Source organism: Microplitis demolitor, chromosome 4 (genome assembly GCF_026212275.2).
Source record: "Microplitis demolitor isolate Queensland-Clemson2020A chromosome 4, iyMicDemo2.1a, whole genome shotgun sequence".
Classification (NCBI taxonomy): domain Eukaryota; kingdom Metazoa; phylum Arthropoda; class Insecta; order Hymenoptera; family Braconidae; genus Microplitis; species Microplitis demolitor.
The window spans coordinates 3156167-3170958 of NC_068548.1; the positions used below are offsets into that span (position 1 = coordinate 3156167).

At 31.1% G+C, this 14792-nt stretch overlaps 2 protein-coding genes across 2 annotated transcripts in view; both read right to left on the bottom strand.

The window, feature by feature from the left end:
- LOC103570164 (neurotrimin) overlaps window positions 1-11191 on the bottom strand; it is a 119208-nt gene extending 108017 nt beyond the window's left edge. Inside the window, exon 1 of the mRNA XM_008547794.3 lies at window positions 10816-11191. Coding sequence (XP_008546016.1) covers window positions 10816-10834 — 19 coding nt within the window. The 5' untranslated portion in view covers window positions 10835-11191. The remainder of the gene's footprint in view (window positions 1-10815) is intronic.
- Window positions 11192-11735: 544 nt separating this feature from the next.
- On the bottom strand, window positions 11736-14003 carry LOC103570162 (histone-lysine N-trimethyltransferase SMYD5). Its single transcript, XM_008547789.2, has 4 exons — window positions 13805-14003; window positions 12940-13548; window positions 12163-12340; window positions 11736-12101 (listed from the first exon to the last, which is right to left on the bottom strand). Exons 1-4 carry the CDS (start codon window positions 13847-13849, stop codon window positions 11773-11775), a joined length of 1161 nt encoding a protein of 386 aa, XP_008546011.1. The 5' UTR covers window positions 13850-14003; the 3' UTR covers window positions 11736-11772.
- Window positions 14004-14792: the final 789 nt, after the last annotated feature.

A 14792-nucleotide genomic window follows, 5' to 3' on the forward strand; every position in this document is an offset into this window, starting at 1 on the left:
AGGTGTAAATAAATTTGATAAAAAAAAAAAGGTAATGGTGGAATTGAAAATTTTCTATGTGAATTGTACATTTGATTCCAATGAGATAAATATTTCTCCTTTTGTCGAATCGAGTCAAAAAAAAATATTGTTGATATGAAAAAGTGATCGGGATTCAACTAATGTACTTTTTACTATCATAATAAAGAGATCAGGAATAATATGAATGGCTAATGAATATGGTTGGTTAATAACGACCATCGACACTATTACGGGAAGCAATAACGACCCCCATGAGACTCATTTACTTGGCCGATAACTCCCAAGGTGATGTAAGACCTTGATAGAGGGTATTGGTAAATGTCTTTCACGTCTAACTTGGCACTTAAGTCACAGTCGACAGTATAGAGAAGTGGGTTAATTGACTGCGAACGGCATATTCCCTAGACAAGTGGTCGTATAACGTGTTCGGACATTAATTTTTAATTGGTAGCTGAGTGGAAAGGTGACACGATACCTATGTAATGTTAGTGAGAGAAGAGAACATATCCAGTGATGTAGAGAAGTGGAGTGGCTGCTATGCCAGCATGGACATTTTCCTTGTGGAAGATGCATGGTCTTTGCTAATATGACGTTTGAAATATGGCGCAACTCGTGACGCCGCCGGCAGAGGGCAAGATGATGAAGGGGAAGTCGTAGTACCGTAACGGCTTGAGAAGGATGAAAATCCAATGGGTGACTGGATCGTTCTAAGACCTCAAGTGTCAACGTAATAAATAAATGACTGAGAAAAAAAATTTTTGAAATTATTATACGTCTTGCATTAAAAATCACGAGTAACACCTTTGGGAATGAGATGCTCTCGCTATGATTAACAATTAATTTGTTGATAACAGTAATTGGGATTTCTGTAACACTTTGTACAAATTCAGCCAATGATTGAATATAATTTTATCGATAGATTGAAAATTTAATTACGGCAACAAAAATTGAAATCGTGCTGAAAAAAATGATTTTTTAACCATCATCTTCAGTGGGTCGTAATAGAACACTTATAAGATCGCTCAGATTCGATTATCATTTTTGAATGAAACGATTCTTCAAGCGATCGAAAAAGGCTGCAGACAAAGATATGATGGAATATAAGAAATAACTCGAGACAAAATTTTTCTAAATTTTTTGGTTTTGTTTTTTGGGTCTACGGTGCCGGAATGATTTTCTTTAAGAAAAATTAAGTAATTGCTCGTTTAGGAAATTTATTCAGCTACAATTTGCAACTTTCGTTACCCCAATTTATTTATGAAAAAAAAAGACTTTTTTCTCGTCCGTAGTTACTTGTTACTAAGCACGTTTGAATACAATATAAAATTTCCATCTCTATTTTCCCAAGCATTCTGAGTAAGATAAATGAGAACCCGGCTGATGAGTCGGAGGTCATATGTGATGAAAAGTATTTTCCTCTACAATTTCTTATCACTCACTCTTCTCTTGTACTCACTTACAACGACTTTCTTCGTATCTAACTAAACATCAGACACAACGCTCACCTTAGTCACCATATTGGTGACCCAGACGTGATGAAGGCTACACCCTCGGGCTTTACACAATGTATAACAACGCTCGCTAGTAAAGTCTTCGCGTTGACGGCCTCGGTTGACGAGCTTCGTAAGCGCGAATCACGACTACTGTCGAGAAACTCAGGCCAGTGGTGTAGATCACGCAGCTTATTGAATAAAAAACTGGACCCGCAAACTAATTGTTACTAGCATTACTCTGAATTTGGCTCTAAATTGTTCTGTAGAATATAAATGATGAACAAAAAAGAGCGAAAACCATCGAATATGTCGTGACTTAAGATGGCGCTATAACATTACTTCTATAATTATATGTGAAAAATAGCCCAATATACTTCCATATAATTACATACAATTACATATAATTTATAAATGATTATATACAAAAAAAACACTATATATATTTATATATAATTTTATATAACTATATTTAGTCATTTTCTATTTATAATTATATATAATTACATAGTATTAATATATATAATTATATATGGGTTATATATAATTATATATGAATAGCATATAATTATATATAATTTTTTCACTCGAGATTGTTATTTGTTGTGATTTTTATCAAATTGATGATGAAGAATTTTGTTTAATATTAAAGGCATGAAAAAATAAATTTATGCGTATAATTATTGATCCGTAATTTAGCTCCAGCTTTACTATGTAGTGGGTTTTGTACTGAAATTATATGTTTTCATGTCGACGACAAAGTTTGCCTGTCAATCCTCAGTTTCTAACAAGTGTCGTATTTGTTCGTTTTTGTAGATGAATATATGGGTAATAGCAGTAATCATTCGATCGTTTTAGAGTCTGAGAAGAAGAATTTTGCTGTCACTTGAAAAAGTGTACTAAAATCTAGTCTGGCGGTATTGTTTCTTCTAGATGTTTCCCGATATAATTTAATGTTACGTTTCTTGTCACAAAATTTACTGTTATTTCTTGTGTACTTCTTGTCCCTGTATAGCATGATCGAAGTGAACAGAGACACAACCTTTGCTCTCTAGCTGTTTCAATCCGTTTTTCAACATTCATCTCATAAAACTTTGAACACAAACATAAATTGTCGGAATCTTTCCTGCAAACGTTGCATATTTTCTCAGCACTGATTGTGAATGCTTGGAGTTTACGACTAAATATATTACTCTCATCGCGCTTACCCATAGACATTGTGGATCTACGTTTACTGTAATCGTCTCCTCAATGAGCTGAGAATTTTATAAAGTTAATTCTGGTATTTTTATGGCGTATACTTTAGTCTATTAAATATTTCATCCCCAATTTTTGTTTGCTTCTTTGTCAAAACTTATATTTTCACACATGTTATAATGTCCCGTTTAATTTCGTTGCTGTTAATTAATAAATTATTATTCAAATTTAAGTGCGAGTAGAAATTCTTGTATCACATCATCTTCATTTTACGTATTTTTACTAAATTCGGTATTTTTATAATTTTATTGTTTGAAATGAATCGGCTTTTTTGTATTAGTTTATATTTTACGAGCAAGTCAGGTAGATTATTTGAGTTGTTAGTACTTTTATGTGCTGTCAAAGTCCATTAACTCGGATTCCATTATCTCGAAACTTCCCCAAAATCTTGACCTTAACTTCGAATGACGTTGTCTTCCACCCGATGCTATATGTTTGTATGTGTCTATATACATTTGTATACGAATCATTAGAGGGCATTCTTAGACGGTGACAAGTTATGGTTTTCTATAGATTTTCTTAGACGGCGACAAGTCCTGATGTTCTATAGATCTATACCTTCTATAGAAATTCTTGAATTCAACATTTATTTTTTGATTCAAGATCTACGGTCGATAAGTAAGAAAGTCAATCTGTGCCATCAGTATCAGACCAGTTATTTGCTGTTTGCCCACCCTTAGTCTATATTTTAGTTTCTGTAATGTAGACTTAATAAACCGATCGTGATCAACAGTTATACAGCAGCGTGAATCAATACAAGGTACTAAGTATTATTAAACTTCTGCAATAATAAATGCTTTCCCGCCAATAAAAAAAATCAACTCATTTGTCAACGAAAACCAACAATAAACTGAATCGTTATATTAGAGCATGATTAGTAATTCTATTGCTAACAGGAATCTCCGAATTTAACCTGAACACAGTTGCAATGAATTATCCAGCCAATGAATATCGCATATTAATAATACGCCATTATTCTAATCACTCTTGTTTCCAGTGTCTCCGAATATCCAGTTACTATACTGGCACAAATTAGAGTAAGGAGTTTTCGGTTGTTTGAGTTTGCTGTTGCGTTGCCTCGAGTCCATGTAGATCATTTCGTCTTTCTCTTGACCACCGAACCGCACAGCATGTACAAATCGTTCTATCCAAATAGTTTCAGCATCAACTGCCGTTCTATGACGCTCTACTATCTATCTATTGCGTAGTTCTATGTTGTATTGGAGAGCTGGCTAAAAGGAGAGATTTGATAGTCAAAGACATTTATTTCAATTAATTAACTTCGCTTGGTTGTGAAACTGAGGAATCATTGGGTTCGGGGTAAGTAGGATTGGTGGAATGGAAGGCAGATTCTAGGTGGAGATTATAAGGTGTCTGGGAACAAGGAGTATGAGGCGTAAAGTCTGTAAATGTAAGAGGGCGCCATTACGATAAATTGTTGAAATTAAGGAGCGAAGAGTAAAAGGGAATTGTATTTTTTCATAAATTTAACATTGTAGAGTATTCGTATTATAAGAATTTCTTCTTTATAAAACTATAGGATTTTTTAATGTTAGATAAGTATATTTATATTGAAATTTATAAGGCTATTCATTAATTATAAATTTATTTATGGTCGGTTGGATTAGCAAATAAATTTATTAGGATCATAATTGAGTATTATATGATACTGCCGGAATAATATAGTTTTTTATTGTTATAATTGTTCTATAGATTAATTCTACTATTATATATACTTTCGAATCGTTCTTAACTTAAGAACACACCTTATTAATGTTGATTATTTTCAATATAAAATTTTTTCACTTTGAAAATTGGGGGCAGGGGGAGGGGGGGTCACAGTTTTTGGAAGAGATTGGGACAAATTGATCTACTATGGACTTGTGACAAATTTAAGAGCTCGAAATGGTATAAAAATATTTTTTTTGAACTTCGCGAACTCATAAACAGCGGGAAGTTTTTAGGTTTGGCCCGAAAGGTCAACCGTTTTCCATATTTTTTTTGTTTGTTTGTTTCGTTTATAAAACAATCGAAATCATAAGATTATTAGTGTTTGGAAAAGTTTTATATATTCCCTGCTTTACATTAAATTTTCAAAAAGATCAGCCGAGTTGATCCGGAAGAAGGAATTACTAATATTTTTTTTACCCAGAAAATGATAGGAATAAAAGTTTAAAACTTTCAGGATATCCGTATATTAAGATAGCCTACATATATCCTCAAAATACGATCGAATGTCCGCTGAGTTTAGAATCACCATATTCTTAGTCCCCTGTGTCATTTTTTATAACTTTCAATTACATATGTATTAAATATAATAAACTAATAACTTTAAGCTGCTCTAATATTTCACTATCTGCTTATATAACAGAATTATGAGCATGAAATATTTATGAAATATTAAGAACATCAGGGAAATTAAAATTTCCTAATACATCAAAAACACGTGTTAGTTGAGTAAGGAAAAAGTCGAGCTCGTATGCTCGTGTTAATATTAAGAAAATTATACACAAATTTGTTTTCATTCATTTTAAGTTATTCTAAATTCTATCAAAGCGATGTCATAAGATCAAAAATATCTAATTTAAAAATACATATAGAGATTATTGATAATTAAAGTCAAGTGACTGAATTGATTTGTTTTCGCAAACGAAATCTATTAAATCAGATTATGCCAATATCGTGTAATTATTCATAACTGAAATATTTATACATCTATTTTCGAAGTTTTATCACTGTGGCGTAGAACGGTCGTGGGGACGATTTGCCCTAGAATAATTTAGCTAGCCGGTACATATCTATTCTTTACTACTAAGAGGCTATAAACACTGGTAGCAAACTCTCAGTGGCGCTATATTTAATTAATAATTAATAAAGTGCTGTAATTTTAGTAACAACTTTCTGTATATTAAATTACTGAGATAAACGAAAATTATTACCGTAATTAAATTTATGGTGACAAATAATAAAAACAATTATAAAGTAGTAACTATTTGTTGTTTAATAATTTTTTTTTATAAAACACTTTTAAATCATAAGGTGGGTAAAAAGCTACTTTAATTATCGCTATTTATCTATTTCAATAATTTGATTTCGAAAATAAATACGAAATCCTTACCCGAGAAGAAACGCTTGATTTTGATTATATATAATTATATGTAATCAATGAACCTGAAGTTCCGAACGTTGCTATCCAACGAAAAAAAATTTTTTCTAAACAAAAAAAAAATAACAACTACAATTTAATATTTGCATCGTATTGATCTAAAATGCGTGAATATGCATCACAAACACACCCATAAACACCATAAACTAATATTTTCTCATACTTTGAGTGGAAAAAAAATCAAACTGATCACTCCCAGTTTCATGTGCCCTCTGTAATTTTTACTGACCCTTAGGGACGACATAAAAAGTGTAGGAAAAAATCACCATAAGAATCCATCCACCGGAACAGCTCCATAAACACCATAAACTCATGCTTTCTCGTGGATATCGTAGAAAAAAATTCTAACTGATCACTTCGAGTTTCGTGTGTCCTCTGTAATTTTCACAGATTCTTAGCAACGACATAAGAAGTGTAGAAAAAAATCACCATGATCATACAGAAATTTGGATATAATTATATAGAACTACACATGGTCAGATTCAATTATAAATATAGTTAATTGCAATCATTTTTCCTCGGGTAGAATCAAAAACTGAAACTTCACTAAGTTCAATACGGATATTACCACTATAGCTTTTCATAATTGACCCGCCCAAAATCATGATATAACCACCAGTCTAGTAGTAGTAACCAATCATCGGTCCGCCGCGGGATTCGTTCATGGCTCACAATCTTACTATTACCCAAAAAATCAAACAATAGAGTTAATCTAAAAAAACGATTTATACTATTGTTAAAAAAAATTCGTAGCTTTCCGAAACTCTATCGTATGGAATTTTCAAAAAACAAAAACGAAATATTCAGGGTTATTAAATTAACTTTGATGAAAAATTGCTAAATATTTACCGAATAATTGAATACTCTTTACAAATTGGTTTATTATTTTTAACTAAAATTTTTTATTGCATTGAATGCGTGACTTTAATTTCATTATTAAAAATGCATAAAAAAAAATATTTATACAAAATTGGTATTTACTGCCTAGGTGCTTAAAATATAACATTAAGTTTGATGCACGAAATTTTTCTCATGTATGGTTATTTCTTTTCGAAAGAGGTTATTTTTAGCATAGACTTCGATCGTCTTAATCCATCGGATGATAAAAGGATGAAATTTGTCACATTTGGCTAATACATATTTGGCAAGTGTTTCCAGCGTTAGGGATACAGGGAGTGAGATTATACGGATATTAGAAATGCCGTAGGGAATGAAAGATAATCCGAGTACGACGGAAATAAGTCGACCGCTAGTAGTAATCCGATCGAAACCACCACCACTGCTATTGCTACCGGTTTGTGAAAACGTACATGGTTTATCCGGGGAAATTTTCATACTTTTAATCCTATTTAAGTAGTAAATCCTTTATTTTTTTAAAATTAATTGTAAAAAAAATGATTATTGAAAGTTAAAAAATAATGATCTCCTACTTTATTTTTGTTGGAGTGACAAAATAAAATATGACATAGAGAAAAATAAGTTTAGAGTCCAAGTTTTCTTTCAATTTCAATATACCTCGTTTACGTGCCTCAAATCAAAAATAAGAAAAGGTTTTCACACACGTGTCGCCCACTTATCTTCGACGACATATTCTTGCACCCTTTTTTCATTCTCATACTTTTAAACTACTTGTCTTTTCTTTTCGATGCTCATCATTCCCCTCACTTCTTCAAAAACGATAGTGCCACCAACAGTCAAGCACAACCCGCACAGATGCCACCTTATAAACTTTTATTTTCGAAAAGCCGTTAACGGCTCGAGAAAGAAAGTAAATCTATGAAGGAAAGAAAAATAAAGAGGCCACGGTAGTATGTCCTGTCAAGCTGTCGCTGAAGGGAGCGCGACTGCCAACTCATAGGACACGTTGAATACGAGCTAAGAATATTGCGTCGTTCCATAATATTTTCACCGTTTTATTCTCGTTCAGTTTTTATCATACAAAGAAACACAAAAAATTTGATCGTTGACAGAACATGACCCGGTGTACACTTTTTCATTTTAAAATCCAATAACAATACTTAAAAATTAATTTTATGAGTGTCATTTTTTTTTTATGTTAACATTGGATACTAATAGTTTCTACCATGAAAAAAAAAAAAATATCTATACATAAGGAATAGAAGGGCAAAATGGGGTACCCCCAAAATTGTATATTAAATGAAGAAAGATTAATTAATATAAATTCTATACCAAATTATAAATTAAATCATTTCCGCGTATCTGCTTTCACAAAATTTGAATTTTTAGTTGAGTAAAAAAAAATGTATCTTTTGGTTTTATTTATATAGAAAATCATATACTACATTGAATCCTGAACTATTATGAATAGAAGATTCTCTCAGCTTTGAGTCAGAATGAGGAAATTCCACTTTGAATAAAGATATAAAGCTACAACTACGACGATATATTCTATGCAACAAAAAGTAAGATTCAAAAATTATTATGATCATTTGTAATCTTTCACTTCAAATAGACTTGACTGCAGATAAGTGTTCGTTCTTGGTCATATTGTTCAAAGTTCTACAACTTTTATAAAAATAGAAAATTTATAAAAAAGGACTAGTAGAATGAAGGAAAAAATTTTTTTTTCTTCATATGTCTTAAAAATTTCAATCTATTTGATCGAATGATCTAAAATTTATATGAAAGTTGACAGATGACAAGTTCTTTCGAATGCCTTAAGATAAACGCACACACATCATTTTGAAAATAGTCAGAACAATTTCCAAAGACCTCAACTTCGACATCTAACAAAAATCTGATTTTCTAAAATCGCCGTGGAAACGAAAACTCCCGGAAATTTGAAAAATCATAGATTATAGCACAAAATTTGAAAAATGTTATTCACTCTATCTGAAATACATCAAATCAAATCTCGGAAATATTTTTTTTCTTTTTCAACAACTTTCTATTTTCAAAATATAACAATATTTTTCAAATTTATGTTCTGCTAAATTTTCAGCCGAATAGATTCACTCTGCTAAAAAATAAACTATTATTCAATTTCCAATTTTTATTAGTACTCCCTCAAAATTTATATCAAATCGACAATTTAAATTTTAGGGTCTTCGTTTTTTGAAAATAACCGCTTACCTTAAAAACGGGTATAAATTGTTTCCAATCGTACCGAATTTTGAAAGATGCCCCATTTCGCCCGAGTCTCCTTGAAATAACCTGACCAATACTATCCTTACAAGAAATTTCATACTATAAATTAAAGAAATGGACATCACAATGAATAAAAGATATCTACCCATAACTAAAATCGGTAATAATTCATCAAATGAAAAATTTATCGTCTCAATATTACAAACGAGACCACACGGAATTTTTTTCCACAAAGTATCAAATAAACAAGTATTTATTAACTTTTCGCATTTTTAGGACTTTTATACTCGTGAAATTTTTATTTCTGACGATAAAGCGTAACTGATTGGGATACTATTGATCTTGATGACGTGTGTATGCGTGCTCATTCATCTGTTCATTCATAACAAAAAAATACTTTTTTTTGTATTGTAGCTCATCTCGATTTAAAACCCGAAATAAAACATATGTAGATAAATAGTATATGAGTCTTGTGAAAAAAAAAAAAAATGGCTTCATAATTCTACTGGTTATATATAGAAGAGAAAAACGCGTCAGTGTCTAAATGGTTTTTTCTTTAGTGAATATGAACGAGGATAACATCGATTAATTCTGACTTAAACCTCAGGTGGAGATAAATCAATGTTCGATACTTTAAGTTTTCTTACTTTCTTTCTTACTGCCATAAAGCATTTCACACTTTTGAGGATTTAGACTTTGATAATATATTTCTGGTAGCAGATGGCAACTTTTTTTTACTTGTACCTTCAGAAAAAATCGAATCAGAATAAAACAAGTTTTAAACCTACAGATTATTAACAATCAGTAGTAAATGGTTGTCAAGCATTTCCGGAAAATTTGGCCATACAATTCTATCAGAAAAACCCGTGGTCTATAGTGAAAATGAATGTTATCATTTCTTAACTGTCCGATGTACTTTTTCCGATATTCCTGCTTCCTGTTATATATTACCTGCGATGTTGCATAATAGCATCATATTTACCTGCGCTTTTTATACTTTACAAGTATAAGCTGCATATGACAGAGATTTTTCCCAAAATGTTTAAAATAAAATTTATTAACAGACAAAACGCTATCAATTTTTTACAGTTGGCAGATTGAACCCAGTACAAACACGGGCCTCGAATACCGAATTTTCAAAGTCTGTGTAATTAATTGAGAAACGTAAAATGCTGTAATTTTTTGGACCAGAACACCGAAAACCAGTTTCAATTCTGCTTTAATTTATTAAATTTTTTGTTATAAACATCAATTTTGGACGAAAATGAAGACAATTTGTAGCTAATCTACAAAACAGGTAGGCTGTGAAAAGTCGGGAATGAATTCTGAGTAAATCAATGGGGCCTGTTAAGTATCTATAGACCTCGGGAGTATCAACGAGTCTTTTGGAACAACGTTGACTCATACAATTATTAAAAAATTTTGTTTTTTTTCACGAAGACCTTTGAGTCTCGATTTTCTATAAAATTTCTTAGACATGGCTAATCACTGCAGTGATTTTGACCAAATTCTAACAATTGTGGCGACATCTTACAAACGCCTTTATAACTATTATATAAATTAAAATTTTGAAACGGTCATTTTCTTAAAAATACTACGAAATAAGAATACGGAAGGAAAAATAAATTTTTCAATCACTTGAAAAGAAAAGATTGCGTCCAATTATCTAGCTGGTTGTGACTAACAAAATTTTTGACTAAACCTTAATTTGTGACGTCACTATTGACGAGTCGGTATTAACTTAAATAATTTATAAATGAATATAGTACTCACCCGCTACGTTCATCTTCATCTATTACTAAATTTTGTTGGTTCCGCAGGAAACGTTGACGTAAATACCAGTGAATACGTTAGGTGACGTAATGCATAGATGATGTCTAAGTCCCATGGCATTATCTAAGGATTTAGAGAACAATATTGGATATTAGATAGCGTGTTGGATTATTAGAAGGATCCAGGTATAAGTTATGACAAGGACCTAGAAATGACATCATTATGCACATTTGAAAAATCGAAAGGAAGTGAAGGACAAACTATGATTTACCTGAACAGACCTAGATACAAAAGGATATTGGTGAGAAAGTATAAAAAGACGTATTCGGATGGTTGTAGCAGAAAAATTTTTACGTTCATATCTTTGTTACTACCCTGATAGTTAGACTCTGATCAGAAAATTAGCGTAGATTAGTTGCGATCAACTTGACAAGTTTTCGACAACTTTTAACTTTTGTAACTGTTGACAATAAATTGATGCTAACTTTCCCAAAAAGTTGGTGACAATCTGCTGCCGCAACTTTTTGAGAAAATTGAAGACAACTTTGCATCAACTAATTGAATGCCAACTTTTGCCACCAATTTTCTCATAAAGTTGTCATTAACTTATGGAAATGCCAATTTTTGCGACCAACTTGGCATCAAACTGCTGCAGAAAGTTGCCACCAGCCTGCTGCCAACTTAACTATCAGGGTGTTTTCCATTGTATCTCCCATTAAATATTAAATACTAAGAACACCTATATCGTCTATTCGAAAGTAGACGGGGAAAAATAAAAATATAGAGGAAATTTCACACATTTTGAGCTCTGGATATTGGAGTAGGTTCCGTATACTGGATAAATTGGGACGTTCGTGGAAGAGAATAAAATGAAGCATTTGGTGAAATAATTCGACTGTGGTCTCAAGAAAAACACCCGGTTTATATTCAATATAAATTTTGTAAAATTTTATTTATTTAACTTGACATATCATGATCGTAATCATCTTCATCAGAAGTAACATCTGAATCCTCAGCTTGCGCAATACATTTGTCGCACTGACAAACAAATAAATACAAGGAACTTAGTAATTTTTGTCGTGAATGTCTACTGCGCTCTAATTCACATTCATCTAAATATCCAATACAAATTTCCTCTTCAGGCTGAATATCACGAGTCGCTTTTATCCTCAAAGTACTATTAGAGTAAGGGAACTCAACAACGGCATTTGGTGAGCAGCTATGATTGAGAGTTGACTGAAGTGCGTACAAACCAGATCCCTCATTATTCAGAAAAGTTCCTACCACTAGTAACAAAATTGTTATTACCCTGAACATGTAATCTATTTTCCTATAATATTTAACTACCTTCGTCCATGTCATCGTAAATCTGATCAACAAACTTATCGATCTGAATCCTTTGGTCATCGGGTAATTCAAGAGCGGATACGTTTTTCACCCATCTACTAAATGCGCTTGTACCAATACCTTGACCATTTGTGCCTACTAGTGCTAATAAACTCCTAAAACCTTCAGGTGTGAACCACTGAAATCAAAACCTAGTTAGTGAATTAATCAAGACAATTATACCTACGAATTTAAATCAATTGAATAAAATTTGCTACTAGTAAATCAAGACACTAATTTTTGAATAATTCATTAAAATATACGAAATTCAGAGTAAAAAGTTTTATCCTATCAAAAAAATCCATGGGAATCCAGCCTAGATTCTTATATCAGTTCCCACATTTTCAAACGGATTCCCATATGATTTTCCTATAGGAAACCAGCATAGATTCTTATACGCGTATCAATAGACGATAGACAAAACTCCAGGCACCCTGGATTTTATAAAAATAACTTAAACGATTTCAAGTGTTTCTTTATCCTTACAGTAGATTTCAAAATTTAAAAAAAAAAATAAAAATTGCCTTTACTTTTCTCATTATCCCTATTCGTTTACTTCCATATTTTTTTGTTCAATTTATAACTGTTTTCCTACAATCTATGAGTTTTTTGAAAAATTATACCGATAACTATTTGAAATATACATGAAAATACGACTTTTTTTAACTTAATCTTCAGTATCACATTATTTTTTGCTCTCAATATTTAAAAAAAATAAACTATAAATAAAAAACATACCTGGGGAACGTTCTCTTTACTAAAGGTCTGCTCCATTAACTGTCTCAGCACATCAATTTGCCCAATGAATTTTTCTCCAAGTAAATTGTGTGCTATTTCATGTACCTCATTAACTGTCTTGTGACAGAAATTATTAAAAACAGATAAAACACTTGATTTATCTTCAGCTTGATTGACATAAGCTAGCATTCTTGCTAATAGCATAATTGTAGCAGTTTCCGGTGGGTAATGCATTTGTTTCCACGTTTCTTTCAATTTTTCCAAAGGGTGGGCTTCACATTTTTCGCGCGTTTGACAGCACAAAATTCTGTGGTATTTACTAAGTGCTTCGTTCAAGCAATCAGGGCTACAAAACTTGTTACCACAAGCTGGACATTCAACTATTGACTCTTTCTTTATCTCGCAGCATTCTGGGTATGGTAAAATTAAATCATTTTTTCCAGTCAAACGGCGCGCGTTTTCTTCTGCATTTTCTAGGGGGTACATACAGTTGTCACATGCCAAGTAACCGTAATCAGAATTCCATGAAAACTGACAGCAAACTACTGGTTTTTCTTCGAATATTATTTCGTCTTCTTTGAAAGCCCTTAACGCAAAAATTCCTTTACCCTGCAATCAAAAATAATTTTTTGGTTAATTTTTTTTTTTAATAAATGAATGCAGCTGACAGATGGCAATTTTTAAATAAATAAATAAAAATTAAAAAATACGAATTTAGAAAATTTTAAATCAGCGCGCGAATTTTTTTAAATTTCATTTCTGAAATTTATTTATTTATTTATTTAAAGTTTAAAAATTGTTTCATGTCGGCTACATTTACTTGTTTTATTTAATATATTTGTTGCAGAAATTTTAAACAACGCACTTTTTCTTTATTGATTATGCGAACTTGAAAGCTTTCGTTATTCATTATCGAAAGATACAAATTCTTTTTTGTTATTGGTTCTGATTGTTAATTTATTTATTTAAAAGAATTAATAAACAAATAATTAAATTATTTGAAATTGTTAAATATTGCAACGTGAACATTGACCTTGCGTTAAATATTATAGAACGTCGACTCAAAAAACTCTGTGATATTTCTTGGAAAATATTACAGTAGTGCCATCTATATTGAAATTTACTCACTTAAATATTTTGCTGTGGCGATTTATGACCGTCATATTTGTCTGATAAGAAACGCGAAATGGCCGCCATTTTGTGTTTCGATTACACGACTGTCTCGTTTCTGTTTTTTGAAAAAATAGAAACTTACGGATGCTAAAATGACCGTCACGTTCTAAATGGTCATGAATTTTTTATTTGCATGTAATTAGATTCTTGTCATCGAACTTTTTATTAGGAATATCACAATTAATCGTTGTCAAAATTACGGTCACAATTTAAATAATCACGAATTTCATAGTTTGAATTGAATTAAAAACTTGTGATAGAATTTTTTATGAAAAATTATTAAGTAAAAAGTAAAAAAAAAAAAAAGTTAATAGAGACTGTTTGGATATTAAGATTCTAATTAAATTTCTTTGAAAAAATATATCAGCCAATTTAATTATTTTGCAGTCTCATCAAAAATATTTAGTAAGTTGACATCTAATAATTTTTGAATTACTTTAATAAAGATAAATTATAAAAAACATTTAAAAAATCCCGCCCATATTTTTTTAAATTTCTACATATGAATACTTTTAGTTTTATTATTTTTTTCTAAATTAATCTCTTGAAAAAAAACTCAAAAATTTTCAATTGTTTGCTAACTTCAGAATCATTTAAAAAACTGGCCATAATTAATTTGTTGAAAAAACAATTCGAAAACTTCTACAGAATTATATATTCATACGTACACTTTCTCTCGA